At 41.8% G+C, this 24,529-nt stretch overlaps 2 protein-coding genes across 5 annotated transcripts in view; both read left to right on the top strand.

The window, feature by feature from the left end:
- Positions 1–19,312, top strand: KRCC1 (lysine rich coiled-coil 1). Of its 4 annotated transcripts, XM_036333877.1 has the most exons (4): positions 5–179; positions 1,210–1,312; positions 14,114–14,227; positions 17,775–19,312. In XM_036333877.1, exon 4 carries the CDS (start codon positions 17,797–17,799, stop codon positions 18,547–18,549), a length of 753 nt encoding a protein of 250 aa, XP_036189770.1. In that variant the 5' UTR covers positions 5–179; positions 1,210–1,312; positions 14,114–14,227; positions 17,775–17,796; the 3' UTR covers positions 18,550–19,312. The 4 variants fall into 4 exon arrangements, with proteins under 4 accessions (XP_036189771.1, XP_036189770.1, XP_036189769.1 ...); XM_036333876.1 differs by lacking the exon at positions 1,210–1,312; XM_036333878.1 differs by lacking the exons at positions 1,210–1,312; positions 14,114–14,227 and having other exon boundaries at positions 1–179.
- Positions 19,303–24,529, top strand: part of LOC118668769 (zinc finger matrin-type protein 1-like) — a 12,884-nt gene continuing 7,657 nt past the window's right edge. The window contains exon 1 of the mRNA XM_036333875.1: positions 19,303–19,412. Within this exon, the coding sequence (XP_036189768.1) occupies positions 19,375–19,412 (38 nt within the window). The 5' untranslated portion in view covers positions 19,303–19,374. The remainder of the gene's footprint in view (positions 19,413–24,529) is intronic.

Here is a 24,529-nt window from a genome sequence, read left to right on the forward strand (position 1 = left end):
GGAACCCCGGTCTCCGCCTCCTCCTCCTCCTACCCCGCCTGCTCGGCGGCGGAGGCGGCGGTGGCGGCAGCGGCGGTCCCGGCCTCTCCGCCACCTCCACCTCGGCCTGTCTCCCGGCCGGCGGCGTTGGCGGGGAGGGGGACGGTAGTAGTAGACGCCCGCCCCTGCCTCACAAGAAGGTGAGTGCCCGCCCCGGCGGCGGGGGCGGCCCCGCCTTCAGCCCCGCGACTCCGCGGCCCCGAGGAGGCCCGGCGCGCGCCGAGGGGGCAAAATGGCCGACCCGGCGGCCCGAGTCCTCCCGCTCTCCACGCCCGCCGCCCCGGAGGCGTGTGGAGGGGAAGGGGCGCCTCGCCAGCCGAGGACGCCGAGGTGGGCGTGAGAGAGGCGGCCGGGGAGAGGCCGGTGGGTCCGAGTGTCAGGGCGGAAGGCGCACCGAGGAGGCAGCCCGAGGTGGAGGGGACAGACAGACGGACAGAGGCCTGAGACGAGGGGAGCCCGCCTCCTGGGAGAGGGACACCTCCGGGAGGGCCCTCGGGAGCAGCGGGTAGGGTGGGGGATAGGGAGTCACATGGGAGCTCGAAGCTGTGAGGACCTGGAGAGGAGGCGGGAGGGTGTTTTTGTTTGTGAATCCTCACCCGAGGCCATTCTTGCCGAGAGAGAATTCATTTGGAGAGAGAGGAAGGGAGGGAGGGAGAGACATCCATGTGTCGATGAGTTGCCTCCTGCGCGGCCCCGACCGGCCCTGGGAGCCGGAGCCTGCAGCCCAGATCTGAGCCCTGGACCGGACTCCCACCCGCGACCCTTCGGTCCGCGAGGAAGGCTCCACCCACTGAGCCGCACCGGCCGGGGCGGCGCTGAGGTTTCTGCGGGATCACGTTGGGGTTTCCCTTGGCTTTTGTTACGGTAACCCCCTGTTAAAAGAAGCTCCTAAGACTCACAGGCCTAGGGATCTGACCTACCAATGTCAGATAAGACCACGGCGGACATCAGTGGAAAACAGCAGTAACCGCCGGGAAAGCGCTGAGCTCCATCGGTTTGCGCAGGCGCGACGGGGGAGGCGGGGTCACGTGGATGCAGGGAAGTGACAGATGACAGACACGGGTGGTGAGTGAGCGCAGCCTGCGGCGGCTGCTGGCATTAGGGAGGGAGGGGTCTTCCTCCCACGTCACGGGGTCTCAGGCCCGTGTTTCCCGATCGTTGCATTTCAAGGGAGTGGCACTGAGGTCCTTGAGCAAGACAAGCCTGGAGTGTAGGAGACACACATGCATCTGCGAGGGCCAGAGGAGGGGTTCGCAATTGAAAGCCCGTTTTAGTAAGTACTCTTAGAGACCAGGAGCACGTTGAACTCATCCGTAATCGTGTCAACAATAAAAATAAAGTTCATAAATAAAAAAATGTTAAAAAGAGATCAGGAGCCTGTCATCAGGTGCTGGCTGGAACGAACAGAAAATTTCTTAGGACAGTCCTGAGCTTTCCCTACCAAACTCAAAAGGCCATCCCAGGAATTCACCGCAGGCTGCTGAGACCCTGGTTAAGATTTGGGCAAGTTTCTTGGTGCAGGGGTTTGGGAGGAGTGACCCTGCCAAAAGTTTTGACAGTTCTCACCAACACATTTCCTACAACATGAAAGGCTATTTCCTTTCTTTTTTTTTTTCCATTGCTTTTTCAGAGTGAAAGGGAGGGAGGGAGGGAATGGCAGAGAAGTGGGGGGGGGGAGAATGGATATGAGAGACACATCCAATGTTTGCTTCCCTCATCCCTGAGGGGGTCGGGGGGGGGGGGGGGGGGGGGGGGGAGGGGCGAAGGGAGAGGAAGCAACCCAGGTACCAGTCCTGGACCAGGAATCGACCCTGAGACCCTTCAGAGCCCAGGCAGATGTTCTAACCACTGAGCACACTGGCCAGAGTGAAAGGCTATTTTTTTCTTGTTTCCATCTAAGACAGTGGTTCTCAACCTTCCTAATGCCACAACCCTTTTTTTTTATTTTATTAGTTAAAATATTACAAATGTGTCCTCATTCCCCCCATTAAACCCCCATTCTCCTCCCCCCCCCCCAACTCATGCTCTCATCCCCCTGTTGTCCATGTCCATTGGTTTGTCTTATATGCATGCATACAAGTCCTTTGGTTGATCTCTTCCCCTTGCCCCCTCCCTCCCCTACTTTCCCTCTGGGGATTAATAATCTGATCGCTGTTTCTGTCTTTGGATCTGTCCCTGTTCATCAGTCTATGTTGTTCTCTATGTTCCACAAATGAGTGAAATCATGAGGTATTTATCTTTCTCTGACTGGCTTATTTCACTTAGCATAATGCTCTCCAGTTCCATCCACGCTGTTGCAAAAATGCCGCGACCCTTTAATACAGTTCCTCATGTTGTGGTGACCCCTCCAGCCATAAAATTATTTTCGTTGCTACTTCATAACTGTAATTTTGCTACTGTTATGAATCTTTTTTTTTTATAATATATTTTTTATTGATTAAGATATTACATATGTGTCCTTGTCCCCACGTTACCCTCTACACCCCCCCCCCCGCCCCCCCCCGTTCATGCCCTCACCCCCCCGTTGTCCGTGTCCATTGGTTAGGCCTATATGCTTGCATATAAGTCCTTTGGTTGATCTTTCCCCCTTACCCCTACCCTCCCCTACCTTCCCGCCAAGGCCCGACAGTCCAATCAATGCCTCTCCATCTCTGGATCAGTCCTTGTTCATCAGTTTATGTTGTTCATTATATTCCACAAATGAGTGAGATCCTGTGGTATTTATCAGCTCTCCAGTTCCATCCATGCTGTGGCAAATGGTAAGAGTTCCTTTTTCTTCTTCCTCTTCTTAAAGAATACCTTTCAGCATTTCATATAATGCTGGTTTGGTGGTGATGAACTCCTTTAGCTTTTTCTTATCCGTGAAGCTCTTTATCTGACCTTCTATTCTGAATGATAGCTTTGCTGGATAAAGTAATCTTGGTTGCAGGTTCTTGCTATTCATCACTTTGAATATTTCTTGCCACTCTCTTCTGGCCTGCATGGTTTCTGTTGAGAAATCAGCTGACAGTCGTATGGGTACTCCCTTGTAGGTAACTGACTGTCTTTCTCTTGCTGCTTTTAAGATTCTCTCTTTATCTTTTGCTCTTGGCATTTTAATTATGATGTGTCTTGGTGTGGTCCTCTTTGGATTCCTTTTGTTTGGGGTTCTCTGCGCTTCCTGGACTTGTAAGTCCATTTCTTTCACCAGGTAGGGGAAGTTTTCTGTCATTATTTCTTCAAAAAGGTTTTCAATATCTTGCCCTCTCTCTCCTTCTGGTACCCCTATAATTCTGATGTTGGTACGCTTGAAGTTGTCCCAGAGGTTCCTTACACTATCTTCATATTTTTGGAATCTCTTTTCTTTTTTCTTTTTCGGTTGGGTATTTTTTGTTTCTTTGTATTTCAAATCTTTGACTTGATTCTTGGGATCCTCTTGTCTGCTGTTGGATCTCTGTAAATTATTCTTTATTTCAGTCAGTGTATGCTTAATTTCTAGTTGGTCCTTTTTCATGTCCTCCATGGTCTCACTATACTTATTGAGGGATTCATTAAATTTATCGGCGGTTTCCATAAAATTCTTGAAAAACCTTATAAACGTGGCCTTGAACTCTATATCCAGTCGTTTGCTTTCCTCCATTTCTGCCATTTGTGACCTGTTTCTTTGTCTCCGCATTTTGGCAGCTTCCCTGTGTTGATAGAGTGGCCCTGCGTGCCAGGTGTCCTGTAGGGCCCAGTAGCTCAGCCTCCCCAGTTACCTGGGGTGGACACTCTTGGTGCACTCTTGGTGCCTTGGTTGTTGTAGGATCACTGGGAGGAATTGACCTCCAGGCCAATTGGCTGTGAGAATCAGCTGTGTCTAAAGTGGGAGAACTTCTGTGCTGAAGACACCCTTCTGGGGCAAGACTTGCTTCAGTGGGGCTTTGGTGCTCACTGAGTCTGCTCCCTGAGTGTGTCCCTTATGGATCTGAGGAACTGCAATCTGGATGGTCCCCCTCTGACCACTGGGTACAGTGGCTCCTGGATCTAAGGAGGTGCTAATTCAGCCTCTGCCTGAGGCCACACAGCAGGAGCTACGAAGAGGCTCAGCTGTGACGCAATGCAAGCGCTGCGGGGCCTTGGGCCTTCTCTTGGAAGTTCCGGGTCTGCCTGGTTCGGCTGCAGTTAGGTACATTCACATGCAAAAGCCTCTGCCGCAGCCTGGGTGGGGCGGGGTCTCAGGGAGTCAAAGAGCAGAGAAAGCAGCTATGGCCGATTCTCCGCCCGGAGTCGCGCGTCTCAGTGTCCCGGTAGTGGCTGCAAGCACCTCTGAGGGAAAGCCGCACTCAAGTTCGCCCGCTGCCCGAGAGTCCGCTCCTCCCCGTATGAGTCCTGAGTCCCCAGAGACTTCCCAGAACCGGAGTTCAGAGCAGTCCGGAGCTTGTGATTCAAAAAAACAGCCGCGTCCTCAGGTGCCACCCCCTTTACGCCCGTGCGCGCGAGCCGCCGTACCTCTGCACTTCACCTCCGCAGCGCCTCTGGCTCTCAGTGTGCTTTTCTTTCCTTCTAGTTGTAGAATTTACACTCAGCCAGCTTTCCTGTTGTTCTGGGTGATGTCCTCTCTGTCCTTTAGGGTATTTTTCAATTGTTGTGGGAGCGGCAATTTCCCGGTGTTTATCTATGCCGCCATCTTAGTTTCCTACTGTTATGAATCTTAATGTAAATATCTGATATACAGGATGTATTTTCATTGTTACAAACTGAACATAATTAAAGCATAGTGATTAATCACAAAAAACAATATGTAATTATATATGTGTTTTCCGATGGTCTTAGGTGACCCCTTTGAAATGGTCGTTTGACCGCCAAAGGGGTCGTGACCCACAGGTTGAGAACTGCTGATCTAAGAGATGTTTAAATTCTTACAAGACTATACCTGCCGACAGCTTATTCCAAACTGAGATAAGGCTGTAAAGATGGAGTTTGATCCTACTGCAGAAGATCTCAGTAAAACATTTAGTCATCTTCATTTTAATAATTAACTTTTAGTATTTACTGTATTGCCTTAGGTTGCTTTTTTGTCTACACAGTGAAAGATGGTGGGAGCCAGAATACCTTAGAATAATTCCCTTCTTCTGGAGGGACAACAGTAAATATAATAGCCTCATAAAAATAATTTTGTTTTTGCCCTCTTCCATGATATATTCCATTTTTGTGTGCTTTTCCATAATCTTTTAACACGTTTCACTTTAGAGGACTAAAGTAGTAAAATATACATTTATTTTTTTATTCCTCACCCAAAGACATTTTCGTTAATTTTTAGAGAAGGAAATGGGGGAGAGAGAGAGAGAAACATCAATCTGAGAGAAATAGCGATGGCTTCCCTCCCACACCTACCAGGACCTGGGGTCAAACCTGAAACCCAGGCATGTGCCCTGACTGGGAATTGACTCTGTGACCTTTCAGTGTATGGGAGGATACTCCTACCAACTGAGCCACACTGGGCAGGGCTAAAATATTAATTTTTTTATGACATTTTGTAAGCACTTTATATAAATTTCATTCACTAAAAATGGAAATTAGAAATAACCAGATTGTGTTCCATTAAATATCTTAGGGAGGGCAATTTGGAAGACTAGATTTAGTATCTAGTGAGATAAAAAATAAAATCTGGATTATTTGTTTTCGTATCACCAACAAGTAAGCCTGAGCAGTTTATAGGTGTCAAGACTATAGTTCAATTTGGCTGTCATAACCAGATCACAGGAAGACTTGGAAACAGTTTCTTATCGAAAAAAAATTTTTTGACTGACTGCAATTTCTGTTGTTTTGATTGGTTTTTGTGTGTGTGTGTGATGACTAAGTATTTGCAAAATTACTAAAGAATGTCAGTTCACACAATGCTAGCAATAACCTTTTAGACTTCTGGATGTTATAAGGAGTCTTTGCTAGTAATAGGTCCTAGTGCTAGTTTCTCCACTAGCTATATGACCCTGAGTAAGAACCAAACTTTTAAACTTTTACGGTCCTAAACTTCTTTTCTTTGGAGTTTTGTCATCTGTGGAAAGGGGTAATTGGATTAGCCCAATTGGGTGGTTTTGTCCCCAGACCCCACCGCAGAGGACATTTGGCAATGTCGGGAGATGTTTTTGGTTTTTACCGCTGGGCAAGGAAGCATAGTGAGAGTAGGTGCTACAGGTATCTGTTTGGTATAGGCCAGGGATGCTGTAAGCATCCTGAAATGCAGGGTGTAACCATACACACACAGACACAGCAAAGGATTCTTCTACCCGAAAGTCAGTAATGTTGAGGTTGAGGAACTCCACTAACCAAGTTCTGGGATCCTTGACAGTTTTAAAATTGTGAGCTGATTTATAATTTTGTATTGATAATCATTCCACATCTCGGTTGTGTACTAGACTGGCTGTTCATAAAACTATGAACTTTGACACATTCCAAATCACATTCCAAATCACATTCATCTTTTTTAATACTATGCTTCTCCATCAGATGGCATTCAGAGAGTAATGAAATCTGTTGATTTAGGATTGAGACTATTCACTAGGATTTAAAAAACAATATGATTTATTTAACTGTTCAGTTAACTGATACCTAACAAATGGTAAATATTTGATATGTTATACTCTAGAACAGTAGTAACAGGCCCTGGCTAGTTAGAGCATGGGCCCTGGCACAGAAGGGTCTCAGGTTCCATTCCAGTCAAGATCATGTGCCTGGTTTGCAGGTTCGATCCAGACCCCAACCTGTTGGATGCAGGAGGCAACCAAAGTGTGTGTCTCTCTCCCTCCCCCCCCCCTTCCCCCTTTCTACGATCTAAAAATCAAGGGGAAAATATCCTGGGTTGAGGATTAAAAAAAAACACTAAGATTCAATATATTTTTAGTTTAGATATTTATAAAAGCCTTAAATAATTGACAATTAAGATTACATGGACAAGAAGAGAAAAAAGTGTTGCCTCTTTCTTAACCAGTATCTTATTTTTCTTTAAAAACTTTGTTAGGAGATCGTTCTAGGATTTTAGCAATTACAAAGATCAATAGAAATCTGTAATATGAGATCTAAAACAAAAAAACGCTAAGCTAAATGCAATGGTAATGAAAATAGTGTCAGGTTTAGGGGAAGTGATCGTTTCACTGTACACAATAATCACAGTCTGTTCTTCAAACTGTAGAATGCTACAACCTTTGTAATGAGTAAATAGTATTCACTATGTAAAATAATATAAAATTTAAAAAGGTAGCATCAAAATTTTCTGAGGGAAGATTTTCAACACCTAGAATTTACTACTATGCCATCTTTCCTCAAATGGTCCTGTTGCCCACCATGTTTACAGAAGTTTGGTACATATGTAATTAGTTCAAGAGCCCAACTATGTTAATTTGTAATTTTGTAAGGAATTTCATGGTACCTTAAATACCTGTAAGTTATTTAAACCCAGTTTCACATAGAGGAATTGAGCACATGAAGGAATGGGACATAAAGGAAAAGGAAGGAGAGATGTGAAAGATACTGATAGAATCTGAGTTCATTCCAAATCACATTCATCTTTTTTAATACTATGCTTCTCCACTCCACTTCCCACTTCCCTCCCGGGGAATAATTACAACAGCAATAGTAACTTATCTTCCTCTTCGTTATTCTCTGACTTCAATGGGATGAAAGCCTTAGAATTATCGTGCTTCCCCACCCTTCTACCTGCTCTCTCCCCAGCTATCAAAAATTCCTTTAATTCAGTTTGCAGAATGTCTCTTATATTCTTCCCTTCTTTTCTGTTCTCACTACCACAATTCGGGTTCAGCCCAATAAACTCTTGCCTGCAGCACCCTCCTTACCATTATCCCTATTTTGAGTCTCTTCTTTCCCTATTGACTGCAGAATTAAATTTAAATGCCCAAATAAGACCTATTATGATATGGCCCATTCTACTTTTATAGCACTGTCCTTCTCTGCCTTATGCATATCTTGTTTTATCTAAAGTGGATATGCCTTTTCTAATGCCTTCCTTCCTCCAGAATATCTTTTCTTTACTCATTTTTTCTTTAAATTTTGCCTGTCTCCTAAGGATCAATTCAAATCCATTCTCCACAAATCCTTTCCCAACTCCTAAGCAAGAAGACATTGTACCTTCCTACATTTTATAGCACTAACAGGTTTTTATCCTGCATTGTAGTTCTTTGCATATAATTTTACAAAATCGTCAATTCCTTGATATTAGGAATTTATAATTCCTAATTTATAATTCTCAACGAGTGGGACAACCATGTATAATAGAAAGAGTCAAGATAAACCAAAGTTTAAGATCCAGCTCTGTCATTTAACACATGTGACAAGCTATTTTAATCTCTTTGTATCCTGATGTCTTAATCTTCAAAATGTGGGAAATTCCAGTTATCTTTGAGAGGTAAAAGATGGAAAGAATAATCTATTACCTTGTTTGGCACACAGTAATCAATAAATATCTCTTTTTCCCTATCCTGTCCCACAGTACCCACCATGCTACCTTGAAGACAAAATTAAATTAATAGTGATAAAGTTTAGTAAAGCCCAAAGGCATGGAGAACTAACTAAGTTGTGTTATGGGAATTGAAAAAATGAAGAGATCGCCCAGCTGGTAAATGGCATCGTCCAGTGCACAGAAAGTTTGCTGGTTTCAGTCCCGGTAGGGGGCATACGGGAGGCAGCCGATTCAGGTTTTTTTCTCCAATAGATGTTTCTCTCTAAAAAACAATAAACCCTAGCAAGTTTGGCTCACTGGTTAGAGCATCGGCCCTTGGACTGAATGGTCCTGGGTTCAATTGTGGTCAAGTGCACATGCCTCCATTGCAGGCTCAATCCCTGCATGTGGGTGGCAACCGGTTGATCTGCCTCACACCAGTGTTCCCCCCCTCCCCCACTCTCTCTAAAAAAAAATTTTTAATAGGAATTAACTTAAAAATTTTAAAGAAAGAAAAGTTAAGAGGTAGATTTGATAAAAACTTTATAAGGCAAGAATTGACATGAATCAGGACTTGATAGGGAGAAATATGGCTGAGATTTTGAGCTTGGGAATATGATATGTTTAATGGAGATAATGACAAAGTAAGAGCTTGGTGAGTGAAGGAGTTAAAGGTGACTGTCGACATAAGAAAACGTCCAAACCTATAGGGAATTTTTATGAGTTTATTTGAGCCAAACTGGTAACACATGCCAGGAAGCAAGATCTCAAATGCTACAGAGAGTAAGTTTTGCAGTTTTCTTTTATGCATTTGAAATAAGGAAGGAACTAAGGAAAATTACATGGGAGTGGGGGTGGGAAGCAAAGCAGGGATTGAATTACAAGATAGTTAAGGTGATATGCTTTCTTGAGGTGTGGTTATTGCAAAGATACATTGACCTAGGTCAGCAGTTTTTAACCTTTTTCATCTCATGGCACACGTAAACTAATTACTAAAATTCTGTGGCACACCAAAAAAAAAATACTTTTTGCTGATGTGACAAAAAATAGATATAATTTTGATTGATTTACAACCCTTTTTGCTCCAAGTGACTTTTTTTTATAAGTTTTTTTTTTTTATTTTTAATTTCAGAGAGGAAGGGAGAGGGAGAAAGAGAAACATCAGTGATGAGAGAGAATCGTTGATCGGCTGCCTCCTGCACACCCCCCAGTGGGGATCGAGCCTTCAACCCAGGCATGTGCCTTGACTGGTCCATAGGTTGGAACCACTCTGGCCAGGTCAAGTGATTTTTTAAAAAATCAGGTGCCTAGTCCTGGCCAGTTTTTTCAGTGGTTAGAGCGTCAGCCCTCAGACTGAAGCGTCACAGGTTCAATTCCAATCAAGGGCATGTACCCCAGTGGCAGCCTCAAGTCCTGAGCCCCAGTCTCTCTCACATCAATATTTCTCTCTCTGTCTCTCCACCTCCCTTCCACTCTCTAAAAATCAATGGAGAAAATATCCTCAGGTGAGGATTAACAAAAAATAAATAATCAGGTGCCTATATTTGTGTGTAAGGATTTCTGGTACCAAAAATTAGCCAATCAGAAGCAACCGTATTATGCAACATAACCAGTAAGATGCAACTCTGTTAAATGACCTATATATTTATGGTTCAAGACAGGTCAGCGTGGCTCAGTGGTTGAGCATGGATCTGTGAACCAAGAGGTTACAGTTCAGTTCCCAATATGGGGTGCAAGAGGCAGCCAATCAGTGATTCTGTCCCATCATTGATGTTTCTATCCCTCTCCCTGTCTGAAATCAATAAAGTGGTCCCCTAAGGGGGATCCTCCTTTAAAAAAAATAAAAAGAGAGAGACAGGGTATTCACACCCTAAGGCTATTATTGTGTTGGCTGTTGTCTTTTTTTTTCTTCTTAACATGCTAAGGCAGCGGTTCTCAACCTGTGGGTCGAGACCCCTTTGGGGGTCGAACGACCCTTTCACAGGGGTTGCCTAAGACCATCGGAAAACACATATATAATTACATATTGTTTTGTGATTAATCACTATGCTTTAATTATGTTCAATTTGTAACAATGAAATTGGGGGTCGCCACAACATGAAGAACTGTATTAAAGGGTCGCGGCATTAGGAAGGTTGAGAACCACTGGGAAAAGAGGTCAGTGCCCATCTGAATAGTCAAGTATTGCATGTTTAAAAAATTCTTGAGGCACACAGGTTGAAAATCTCTGACTTAGAAACAATGCATTGTTTTATGCACAGAAACAGTGGTCAGGGCTTGTTTAAAGCAAAGATGAACCTTTTACTAAAAAGTTGTATGCCTGGGGCATGACTACCCACCATGACCTGCCCTGATAGAAATTCATGGTCAATCCCCCTGTGAGATTACTTTCCGTAGACCCTCTTTTTTTCTGTCCAGTCCACACAGCTTAAAACATTCACTTTCAGGAATTAGGCAATCTGGTATTAAGGGTTGAATAGAGAGGGAAATTGTTATAATTTAGGGTATCCTGAGCTTCCAAATGACTAGTTTTCAGAAAACTTTGCATCTGTGCTAGTTTTAGTTGTTAGAATATTTACGTGGTGTTATTGAATATTTTAATGTCACATCATCATGTTCAAGTTGATTATATTAATTCTGATTCAAGGAAAGCTCTGAAAGTTCTTTTAGTTAAACTTTTTACCTTGCCTGACTTAAGAGTCAAATATAATTTACATTATATACTTTTAAACAACTAAAAAGTAATTTAAAGGGATAATATATATTATAGAGAAATATTTTTAAATATTCATTAAATCCTTTATGATATTTTTCTGATTTATAATTCTTGAACATAATATTTTTTAAGCAAATCTTTTAATCTATACACTGGTATTGAAAAGTAGGCTTAGTTTGAAGATTTCGTGTAGAACCTTTAAATAAAATTATAGCATTTTTAATTACAAAGTAATATATGTTCTTTGCAAAAATTTAAACAACCCTGGCCAGTGTGGCTCAGTTGGTTGGAGCATCGTCCAGTACAATGAAAGGTTGTGGGTTCAATTCCCAGTCAGGTCACATTCTTCGGTTGTGGGTTCAGCCCCTGCTTGGGGTAGGTACAGGAGGCAACAAATCTCTCCTTCTCTCTCCTTTCCTTCCCCTCTCAAAAAAAAAAAAATCAATAAACACATCCTTAGGTGGGATTAAAACAAATTTTAAGCAATACAGACGTGTGCAGAGAGCAAAATGTTGAGTGTTCTCCCATACTCTTTTTTTCTAACCCTATTTCCCAAACTCCATTAAGTTTAGTGTATATCTTTTTGGATTTTTCCTATGGGTGTTGAGCTAACACACAAGATGAGACCATCAAATCAGACTCAAATGAATCTGTAATATTACCTAGTATCAAGGTTCACTGATTCAAGGGTACAGGCAATCAAGAGGCTTTGATGAAACAGCAGCGTCTAACACATGACCATTATCTTCCCACATTGATCTTGCACCTTTGACCCAGAATAATAGATGGGGTGTCTGAGAGTCACCTCACACAGTGGAAATGTTAAAATTATGAATCTGCATTGTAGCTTATATGACAGTCTTCAGGAAGTTACGCCTCAGGGATCCTGGATTTACCTATTATAGGTCATCTTTAGCCAGGGACATCTTGCTGAGAGCATTTCAGATAAAGTTAGCCTCCTCCTAGCAAATACCATTTGACTCTTTACCTGAGGTCCAGAGATCACCTGCCTTCTTCCCTCTTCCTCCTCCCAGGAAGGGAGTGACTGGATTACAGTCCAGCTCTAACTCCTCCGTACAGTCAATACATGTGTATATATTTAAATTTTTGTTCTATATGTTGAATTTTTATATTAAAATTGAATTTTAGATCAATAGGTAGGTATGTAGGTAGATGTAGTTCTACATCTATGCACAGTTAATATATCGGGCATTTCTCTATGTGGTTCCAACACATTTATTTAAATGGCCATATGGGAAGTATTTTGGTGTTCCATGATTTGCATTGTATTTATAAACTAGTAAAGTTCCATAAATAAATTTCAACCATTAGGAACTCTAGGTAGTAGTATAGACCTCAAGTGTAATAGGGAGTAATTTTGACATAGATTATTTACTGTGGTGATAAACACTTTTAGAAAATATTCTAGAAGTTAATATGTGAATATGACTGTAGCTATGAGTGGCTTGTCTAATCCTTGTTTAGTGAGCCTTGCTTAGGGTCATGTTTGTGCCAAATCTGGAGGACAGTTGCCTACCGTGGGTAATGATGGTTTGTGGTTCCTTCATGGGATTCTCAGATGACATTAGTGGTATAACTCTAATTAGTGACTATCTTAAAATAGACTGTATTTCTTGAGTTGGTCTTCTATAAGAAAACAAAATTCAAGGCCGGATTTCTTAGACCAATCTCTCAAAACTAGTACCCCAGATAATTTCCATAAAGTCCAGATTCCTACTGGTGACCCAATAACCTCTTCAGAATAGTTTTTTCTGGACTAAGTAAAAATAGATAGATAGATAGATAGATAGATAGATAGATAGATAGATAGATAGATAGATATAGATATAGATATAGATATAGATATAGATATAGTATAGATATAGATATAGATATATAAAAGGCTAATATGCAAAGTGTCCCCTCGGGAGTTCCATCATTCGCTATGACATACTCTGACCACCTGGGGTTGGCATGGAATGAAGGAAGGCCCCTGCCGGCAGCCAGGGAAGGAAGGCCCCATCCGAAAGCCAGAAGGAAGGCCCTGATCTCAGGCCAGGCCTAGGGACCCTGCCCATGCACGAATTTCATGCACCGGGCCTCTAGTATTATATTTATTATCATAGGCTTACTAAATGTTTTTATACCAAAGTTCTAATGAGCAAAAAGCTAATAGTATGGTCTTCCAAGCACTCAGGAAATTAAGATTTGACATGGCATATGAAAGGATATCTAGTTGAAAATTAAAAGTACTATCTTAGGGACTCTTTCCCCTTCCCCACATGGGAGTCTGTGCTGTGAGATTCTTTCCCCTTCCCCACATGGGAGTCTGCACTTGTTCTTCAATAAATTTCCACCTTTGTTATACCATCTTCAAAAAAAGTTCTACCTTAAATTTTAATATGATCTATCTTACCTTCCTTTATTTTAGTCATAAATACCACTTGACTGAACAAAGACAACTTTTTACAGATACCTTTTGTAAAAGGCATATCTGGAGTAGTAATATAGTTTGAATCACAAAGGATTTCACATTATGTAGTAGTTTGAAAATAAAGGGCTTCTAAATCATAGGATTATTTCTACTGAAGCTGATACTTTGATTTGAAAACAAGCAAAACTATTTTTAAACTCTTAGTTCAGACTAAATATATTAAAAATTATGAGGTGTAAATTTGGGGTCAACTTTGTTCTAAAATAAACTAAATATTAATTTTTCCAGGGTAAAATATATGCTCAAAAAGAGCTTTACTTTCAAATTTACAGGAAGCAAAATAAGCAATTGAAGATGGAGTTTGTGAATTTTCAGATGATCTTTGTTGATGATATAATTCTAAGCTTTGAATGCTTTAATCTTTAAAACAATATTTTGGTTGTTTCCAGGTGACAGGGAGTGAAGTTATGGACAAAAATTATTTTTCTAATCTTTGTATCATGTTTTCTAGCTCCCCAGTTGTTGCACAGTCTCACTGTTTGGGGAAAGTTTATGCTAGAAAATTGAAGGCAATTAATGGGTGAATATGGTCAGATTTCTCCACCAAGTTCTCAGCCTGATAAGGGTAAGGTTCCATTTACCTCTTTATTGATCTCTGCACCATCTATGGTCTTTCATGACTCCTTTCTTTTATTTAGCATGTCTTCAAGGTTCATACATGTTGTACCATATATCAGTACTTCATTCTTTTTTATTGCTAAATAATATTCCATTATATGAATAGCCACATTTTATTCATTCATCAGTTACTGGACATTGAGTTGTTTCTACTTTTCAGCTGTTATGAATAATGCTGCTATGAACATTTGTATACAAGTTTTTGTGTGGATATAGGTTTTCAGTTCTCTTGGGTATATACCTAAGAGTGAAATTGCTGGGTCATATGGTAACTGTATGTTTAACATTTTGAGATATCCTAAACTGTTTTCCAGAGCAGCTACAACATTTTACATCCCCACCAACATTGAATGAAGTTTCCATCCATACACTTAATATCATTTGTCATTTAGATGATTTGTCATTTTGATTAGTCATTCTAGTGAGTGTGAAGTAAGATCTCTTTTTTTTCCTGTTCGTTTTTCTTTTTTATTGATTTATTGGAGTGACATTGGTCAATGAAATGATAGGTTTTAGGTGTACAATTCTATAACCCATCATCTGTACATTGTATTGTGTATAAAATCTTTTATTATTAAAATTTTCAAAACAGAAAGTAGAGAAAAGTAGTATGGGCACTCATGCACCCATAATTCAGTTTCAATAATTATCAACACCTCTTCAATCTTGTTAGTGGCTTTTTAAATACAGTTTTATTAAAGTATAGTTGATATACAATAAGCTGTACTGTACACATTTAAAGTTACACAATTTGTTGGTTTTTGACAGATATTCCCATAAAATTACCAACACAATCAAGGTGGTAAACATATCCATACCAAAAAAAAAAAAATGCCCTTTATAATCATTCCCTCCCACCTCTTCATGCTTCATCTCAAAGTAGTTACTGTTAAAAAAAAAAAACAAAAAACAAAAAACAACAACAGTCATTGTTACTACAGGTTAATTGCCTTTTCTAAAGTTATATGTAAATGGTATCATGTAAGTACTCTTTTGTTAGACTTCTTTCACTCAGCATAATTATTTTGAGATTCTTCCATGTTGTTGAGTGTATCAATAGTTTCTTTCATTTTACCACTGATAAATATTCATTATATGAATACTAGAGGCCTGGTGCACGAAACTCGTGCATGGAGGGGGGGATCCCTCAGCCCGCCTGCACCCTCTCGCAATCCGCAATCCGGGACCGCTGGCTCCTAACTACTCACTTGCCTGCCTGCCTGATCACCCCTAACCGCCTCTACCTGCCTGCCTGATCGCCCCTAAACCCTCTGCCTGCCTGCTGTTTGCCCCTAACCACTCTGCCTGCCTGATCACCCCTAATTGCTTGCCTGCCTGCCTAATTGTCCCTAACCACTCTGCATGACTGCCTGATCACCCCTAACTGCTTGCCTGCCTGCCTGATCGCTCCTAACCACCTCTGCCTTGGGCCCCGCCGCTGCAGCTTCATCCAGAAGGTCATTCTGCTGTCTGGTCTAATTAGCATATTATGCTTTTATTATTATAAATACCAGTATTTATTTGATTTATCCATTTGCCTGTTGATCAACATTTGGTTGTTTTCCTTTCTGGGGCTATTACAAATAAAGCTGCTTTAAATATATATGTATATATAGGTCTTTGTATAGACATATATTTCCTTTTCTTTGGGGTAAATATCTAGGAGTAGAATAACCAACCCCTATGGTAGGTTATCTGTTTAACTTCTTCAGAAACTGCCAAACCGTTTTGTGGGAAGCCGATCCACCCTTGCTGCTTGACACAGTTGCTGCGGGGGAAGAACAATCACGCTTAAGCTACATAATCTTTACTTAGGATAATCACCTTCAGTTACTTCCTTGTAGCTTTATAGAACAATAGAGTAACCTTGGAAATGGAGAGAAGAAACGCCCTAACCTTTGGAATAGAATTGATAGGATTAAAATCAACTGGTATAAATACAGATGTAACAAGACAATAGACACAGAACTTGGCTGGAGATCCTGGCTAGAGAACCTGGCTAGGCTGCTGATCAACTGAACGCTGTCTCTGTGTCATTCCTTCTTCACTGACTCTGTCCACACCTTTGGGAACCCCTGGACCTGCTGGGGTTGGACCCCAACACTGTTTGTGAAGTGCTTGTACCATTTTACATCCCCACCAATAATGTAAGAGAATTTCAATTGTTGTGCATCCTCACCAACGCTGGTATTGTCAGTCTTTTTCATCTCAGTCATTCTAATATATGCATGGTGATATCTCATTATGGTTTTATTTGACATTGACTTGACAGCTAATGATACCTTTTCATGGTTGTTTTTTTTTGGCCATTGCATATATTCTTTTCTGAAGTGTCAAATTTTTGTGGATATTTAATCAAATATTTGTTATATTATTTTATTCTATTCAGAATTGTTATACTATTTAAGTTGAATAGTAGCTAAATTTTCTAACTCACCAAATTAGGCTTCATGTAGACTTCCTTTTTAATCTCAAATGTCCAGATAAGATAGCTGATCATTAGTGACTCTGGGGTGCTATGTTAGGCTTATTTTTCTTTTAAAGGGAGGACTGTTCAATTCTGCACAGGTTATGCTAATTTTTGGAGATAAAATGTATCACCAGAAATATCTAGGAATTATCATCTCATAATCAGTACATTTTCTGCTGTATTTGTACTTAGGCAGGATTTTAGGCAGTGTAAAGAAAGAGAAGCAGGAATAGTACTGTCCCCCCTTCCCCCCCTAAAAAAAAGTCAAACAAGCAAACAAAAACTAGTATATGTACTCTTTTTTCTGAAACTTTTCTGTGCATCAATTTAATTCCCTCTCAGCTTTCACCTCCATTTCCTCCCTTAACCCTCCCACCAGTAGTTTGATAGAGAACAAACCAGAAGGCATCCTAGAATGCTTTCCCACCAATCAGAAGTAGCGGAATGAAATCCAAGTCCTACATAGAAGAGACAGAACTCTGTTCTCTCATTTTCCCTCATGCCCTGTATCTAAGAGTTTTATCTCATAGCCGAATTTCCAATTTCTAGTATTCCCAAACCATTTTATAAACATCCTTTTTTTTTTTAAGTCCTATAGTACTCTAGTCAGGTGAGTATGTGTGTTTATTTAATTTTGTTTGGGAGAAAACAATATACAGAAACTAATTAATCAGAACTATAGAAAATATATGAACATTTAGATCAGTCTACCCACCATGTATTCCTATCATACATCTCTACATACCTTACATTTTTAGCCATACAACAAAATCTTATATGTCAGCTCCTTTCTGCCCCCTCATTCCTCTTCTGAGAAAGATCAAGTTCCTTGTGAGTAGCCTAGGAGATATTTGATTATGTTCCTTTTTGGCATATAATGTCATGATATTTAACTTTTATACTGAATTAGGTTTTAATTTGTTTGGACTTCTGTGTTTTGTATTTTGTTTTGAAGCTCTCTTCAAGAACAAAGATATATTCAGAATAAAATAATAAAAATAAATTTCTTTTATCTTCTTTACAGAAAATCCCTTGTTGTCAACCTAATGAAGCATTCAAAGAAGACATCTGACTCCTTTCAAGATGAACTTGAAGATTATATCCAAGTGCAGAGAGCCAGAGGCTTAGAACCAAAGACTTGTTTCAGACAGATGAGAGAGGACTATTTGGAAACCTGTAGGGACAAAGAAGAGGTTCGTTTCAGACCGAGGTACAGGAGGTTTGATCAAAGACTCCCAACTGAAACCCTCCAGACCCACCCAAGGTCATGCAGTGTTTCACAAACAGTGGAAAACCAGTTACCTCAGTGGCTACCAGCTCATGACAGCATGAGATACTGTCAATTCACCAGGGACTGTTTCTCAGAAAAACCAGCACCCCTAAACCTTAGTCATCAAGAGTATAATTATAGCTCATACAGAGTCGAATCTAGAGTTTACAGGCACCTCTCAGAAAACAGTACCAGTGCCCATAAAGCCGGCCATGAACGGACACACCAGAGGAGAAAACGGCACCCGGAAGGAGGCAGAGGAAAATCGGAGGAGCAGCAGCCCGAGCATAAGAGGAAAAAAGGTGGTGAGGAAACAGATTTAGACAAACACAAGAGCTTCCAGAAAAGCAGCACAGAGGTAGAAACAGTCAGGATCAGCACAGAAAAGCTTAAGAATCAAAGGGAGAGAAAAAGACGAGATGTAGCCTCTAAGAAAGAGGATCGTAAGCGTAGAAAAGAGAAAAAGGAACAAGGCACAGAAAGGACAGAGGAGGAAATGCTTTGGGACCAATCTATCCTTGGATTTTGAAGCTCTTGAGTTGATTCTCCTGCAGTTAAACTGAAAAATCATTGAGGAGCTTGGTTTTATGATGTTCATGTTCATAGCACTTTTCTCATGGAAACAGGTACTTTCACTTCTAACAAAGGCCAAGTGAACAAAGTATTTAGGCCTTGCCGGGTAGCTCAGTTGGTTGGCGTGTGGTCCCAATAGGCCAAGCTTTCAGCTTCAATCCCTGGTCAGGGCACATACAAGAAGCAACCAATGAATGCACAAATAAGTGAAACAACGAATTGATGTTTCTCTCATTCTCTCTCTCTCAAATAAATAAATCTTTAAAGTATTTAGTATGCCTGATAACTCCAACATGGAAATTACTTTTCATTTTCCAGAAACTTCATTACATTTTTCTTACATATAATGTAATTTCCCTTAATGAGAGCAGCTTTGCTTTTATTCATCAAACTGCTATGATGATGGAAATATTTTTCTCTTGGGAAGTCATTTATTTTAAATTGGAGGATTAATAGGCTTTGTAGAATGTATTTCTTAATTGGTCTGTTTTAGTTTGGGGTGTGGTATTTTTATATTCACTAGTTTTCTCAAGTCAATTTACATTTTTTTCCTCTGCTAGATATATATTTTGTTTGGTTTTTTTTTGAAGCTCTTTGTATTTTATAGATTGAATAATGAATACATTAAAATAATCTTAGGTTACATATAGTTTTAAAAGTTTCAAAGAGTATACAAAATCCATGTATAATAAGTGTTTATAATAAAGTTCTAATTTCTACATTTGTCGTTCTGTATCAATGATCTGTTCCTGTGCGATGACGGTTTCCTTCTGGAAGAGTAATGACTGAGCAGGTTGTAAGTGAGGCGAGGTCTTTTGGGTAGGTCACACTACAGTTATAAAAATCCCTTGTCTGCTATACCTCGCTCATTCATGTTTAAAACCACTTTGTCCCTCTCCCTCAGTCCTCTTTCATGTAACCAGTCTCGCTACCTTTGCTGAGCTGCTGCCTTACTCAGCCTAACCACCTTACCTAGCCTTCTAAATCACACAGACACACACACACACACACGTACACGTCTGTGCCCACCATCCTCTGAATATTCTATACTCTGAGGCTGGTGACTCTCCTTCCCTTGGAGGCCAATGGTAAACCTGTTTCTTCCCCATGGTCCCTCCAGGAAGTCCTAGCCCCCCTGGAATCCGGCCAGCACCTATCTGCAGGGTGCCTCTATACACCACACCTCTTGGATTCTATCCCCACTCCTTAAAGGGGCAGGTTCAAACTTCAGACTTGGAAGGAGCCTGGACTAGGCTCCAGTGTAATCTCTGAGCTTCAGCATCCCTCCGTGTAAAATGGCCAGAGCAATGCAGTTTCCTTTATGGTGGCTGTGGAGATGAAATGTACAACAACGTTCAGTGCCTGCCAAACCAGGGCCACCTAACATCAGCTGTTACTATGAATTCTGGTCTCCAGGCAATCCGGGATACAGCTGGGTATCCGTCCTGCCTGTGAGGGTCGTCCTTTTATTTACCTACGCTCCTGGAGGAGCCAGCTCAGTTATTGACTGCCCCTGCCTCAACCATATCCAGGGGAGATAGCACGGTGGGGAGTTCTCCGCCCCTCCCTTCCTCCTAAGTCAGTGGTTCTCAACCTTGACTGCACATTAGAATCACCTGGGAATCTTTAAAATCCTGATTTCGGGGCCTCATCCTCCGGAAATTCTGTTTCTTATGGGGTGAGGCCACAACATTAGTAACAAAGAAACAGAATTTCCAAAGGATGAGGCCCAGAAATCAGGATTTTAAAAAGTCCCAGGTGATTCTAATGTGCAGCCAAGGTTGAGAACCACTGTCCTAAGTGATTAGTGCTATCACCTTGAGCAGGCAACTTCCTGCCTTGGCCCTGCTCCACCATCCTTCCAGTTCTTTCACATGCTTTCTTAGCATCTAGATTGCTCACAAAATACTAAGCACTGTGCCCAGCCTGAGGGCAGAACCATTCCAGCCTGCAGAGCTTGTCTGTCTGTCTATTATGCTGAGTGTTTATGCTGTGCCAGCACCACTGTAACTATATATATATATACACATATATATATACATATATCTATTTTACAGATATTACATAATATCTCCATATTACAGATGAGAAAGACTGAGCGACTAAGAAACGCACCTAAAATCATATAGTGTATAAGTACACTTTGGCTGCCTCATAAACCATCTAACAACTTACGATTTAAAACAGTAGACATTGCCCTAGCCAGTTTGGCTCTCTGGATAGAGCGCAGACCTGAGGACTGAAGAGTCCCAGGTTCGATTCCAGTCAAGTGCACATGCCTAGTTGTGGTCTCGATCCCCAGTAGGGGGCGTGCAGGAGGCAGCCAATCAATAATTCTCTCTCATCATTGATGTTTCTATTTCTTTCTCCCTTCCTATCTGAAATCAATAAAAATATATTTACAGCCCTAACCGGTTTGGCTCAATGGCTAGAGTGTCGGCCTGCGGACTGAAAGGTCCCAGGTTCAATTCCGGTCAAGGGCATGTACCTTGGTTGTGGGCACATCCCCAGTAGGAGGTGTGCAGGAAGCAGCTGATCGATGCATCTCTCATCGATGTTTCTAACTCTCTATCCCTCTCTCTTCCTCTGTAAAAAATCAATAAAATATATATTAAAAAATATATATATTTACAAATAAATAAACATAAAATGTTTATTTTTCACGATTTTGTGAGTTTTCTGGGTTGACTCAGTGGATATGGATGTCCAGGGGGCCTAGTATCTGGGGGTGGGGGTGGAAGGAGGAGTTCAACGTCAGCTGGGTGATGGGAACATGCCGCAAATCTCATTATTCCGAGGGGCTTGTACAAGGTGGCTGAGTTCCTGTGCTGCATGAGGGCAAGCACAGGCACTTTCCACATCTAGCTTGTACCACATTTGCTGTTGTCCCTTTGGCCAAAGCAGGGCATAAGGCCAAGCCCCACAGTATGTGAGGGGGCTGCCCAAGGAGGGGACACAGGGAGGGAGAATTACTGCTGCCATCTTCTCTGACAAACCTACCATATATAACTTATAAGTATACAACTGGAATTCAAAACCAAGTTGTCAGATTACAAAGTTCAAAACTGCTCGGCTGGTGTGGCTCAGTGGTTGAGCATCAACCCACGCACAAGAGATCACCGGTTCAATTCCTGATCAGGGCACATGCCTGGGTTTAGGGCTCAATTCCTGGGCGGAGGGCTGGGGGGTACGCAGGGGCGGGGGCGGTACAGGAGGCAGCCCATCCATGTTAATGTTTCTTTCTGATGGATGTTTTTGTCTCTCTCCCTTCTCTCTAAAAAATCAATACGAAAATATTTTTTTAAAAGTTCAAAGCTGTCTTGGAGTTACTGCCCAGGTCTGATAATCCAGAACACGCGATGTATTGCCAAACTAAGCCAGCATCCATTTGTACACACACCCACAACTGTTTTGCGTATTCTCATTAACAAACAATGTACAAAGTGAGTGAGAAATGTGTACCTTTGGCTTATAAATGCTCCATTGATTGGTTGTCTTCCGAAAGCACCCTGACTGGGGCCAGGGATAGAGCTTGCAACCGAAGTATGTGCCCTTGACCGGAATTGAACCCAAGACCCTTCAGTCCACGGGCCGGGCCAACACTCGAGCCAAACCAGCTCAGTCTCCTGAGTTATAATAAACTGGCAATCTAGTAAGTAAAACTATTACTGGGGAGACACAAAGACCTTGGTTCTTGAGGGAAAGATTTCAATCAAGAGACAAAGCATAGAAAAGCAAGCAAGAATGTATTGAACACAGCGAAATCATACTTAGGACTGTGAAACAAGGAAGGGCATAGAAGAAGCAACAGGAGAGCCTAGGCTGAGCTGCTCTGGGTGACTGGGAAATCAGAGAAAGGGGGGCCTTGGAGACAGGTCCAGGGAGTTAGCCTGGGATGAGCCGCCACTGCCCATTGCTCCCCTGGTTTTGAGTCTCATGGGTTCCCTTAAAGCAGCAGTTCTCAACCTGTGGGTCGTGACCCCTTTGGGGGTCGAACGACCCTTTCACAGGGGTCACCTAAGACATCGGAAAACACATATATAATTACATATTTTTTTGTGATTAATCAGTATGCTTTAATTATGTTCAGTTTGTAACTATGAAAATACATCCTGCATATCAGATATTTACATTATGATTCATAACTAGCAAAATTACAGTTATGAAGTAGCAACGAAAATAATTTTATGGTTGGGGGTCACCACAACCTGAGGAACTGTATTAAAGGGTCGCGGCATTAGGAAGGTTGAGAACCACTGCCTTAGAGGTTAGGGCAGTGGTCGGCAAACTGCAGCTCACGAGCCACATGCAGCTTTTTGGCCCCTTGAGTGTGGCCACAAAGTTTCAATCGCACTGTACATGCACACCCGCACGTGGTATTTTGTGGAAGAGCCACACTCAAGGGGCCGCAGTTTACCAACTACTGGGTTAGGGGACAGGTGCCTGTGGGGGAAGAAGAGTAGAAGGGAATGGCACAGGAGTGCTTGCTCCCTGGAGGGAGAGAGCGCCCTGGGACTTGTTTTCAGGTGTTTTAAAGGTTGGGTGTTTAGGGACGAATCAATAGCATATTCATCAGCTTCATGCTGATGTACCAAAATGAGATTTATTTTCTTAATTTGTCTGTCCTTGGGTGTGGTTAGCAATGGCACTGAATTGGATTTCTGTTATCTGCCTCGTTGAGTAGGGTGATTTAAGCTATTTACCCTGCAGTTGGGGAGGACAACTACCCTTAAGTGTCCCTGGTTTAGGAAAGATAGGATTTACTAGGTTACTGCAAACTGCTAGTTTCCCTGTTACACTTGTCCTGGAATTTTCCTAGCTTCTTACTATTTTATAAAGACCTATTATTAGCCCTATCCAGTTGGCTCAGTGGACAGAATGTTGGCATGCAGACTGAAGGGTCCCAGGTTCGATTCCAGTCAAGGGCACATGTCCAGGTTGCAGGTACCATCATCCCTGGTAGGGGGCATGTAGAAAGCAGCTGATCAATGGTTTTTCTCATCATTGATTTCTATCTCTATCTCCCTCTCTCTCCCTCTCTGAAATCAATAGTAAATAAATAATAAAGACCTATTATTAAACCCTAGTAATTAAGACAGAGGGATATTGGGTGTGATGCAAAGATACAACAGAACCCAGAAGCAGGACCATGAACAGGTGGGCATTTGATTAATAACAAAGATAGCACTTCAGAGCACTGAGGAAGACAGACTTTTCAATAAATATGGGAAAACAAAATTAGAATTAAATAAATAAATAAATAAGGGAAAACAAATGAAGTCGGATGTCTATGTGGGGGAGGAAAACTTTTCCTTCTACCCTTCTAGGTTCTTCAGCTGGTCTAATAATCAAATTAACATAAAACACATTAACAGTAGAAAAACAAATATTCTCTGCTAATCTAAATTTAGAAAAAGAACTCTCACCCCTCTCACTTCCACCAGACCGCACACAGACGGGTCCAGGAGACTGGCATGAGAATTCTTTCTGCAGGTGCTGGTCAGGCACCAGGACCGCTCTGCAGCCCTGGAGCAGCAGGACCCAGCCAGTGAAGCTTCCCAGCTGGCCCACCAAATTCCTAGGGGGAGAAACTTTTCCCTTCTTCCCTTCTGGGTTCTCTGGCTGGCCTAATAATTAAATTTGTCATGAGCAGTGGGAACAGAACCAGGTGTTTGACAGGTGGGGTCAGACCAAACCTGGGGTCAGCAACCTCGGTACTTGGGTTCTGGCTAGGAAAGAATTCAGAGCCAAGACCCAAACTGTAAGAGAACATTTATTGGGTAAATCACAGAGGTAGAAGAAGTAATTCCTAGAAGAAATGGGCTTAGGAGACAAGTTATGGAGGCAAATGAAGGGCTATAGGAGCTTAGGAGTGAGGAAGCTAATGATAATATCCGCTGCAGAGGGGGAGGGGGATGGTAAGGGGAGGTGGAGGG

This window comes from Myotis myotis, unplaced genomic scaffold (assembly GCF_014108235.1).
Source record: "Myotis myotis isolate mMyoMyo1 unplaced genomic scaffold, mMyoMyo1.p scaffold_m19_p_14, whole genome shotgun sequence".
NCBI lineage: Eukaryota > Metazoa > Chordata > Mammalia > Chiroptera > Vespertilionidae > Myotis > Myotis myotis.

Excerpts from the sequence above, each read along its gene's own strand:
- KRCC1 (XM_036333878.1), top strand. The coding sequence starts at position 17,797 with ATGAAGCATTCAAAGAAGACATCTGACTCCTTTCAAGATGAACTTGAA.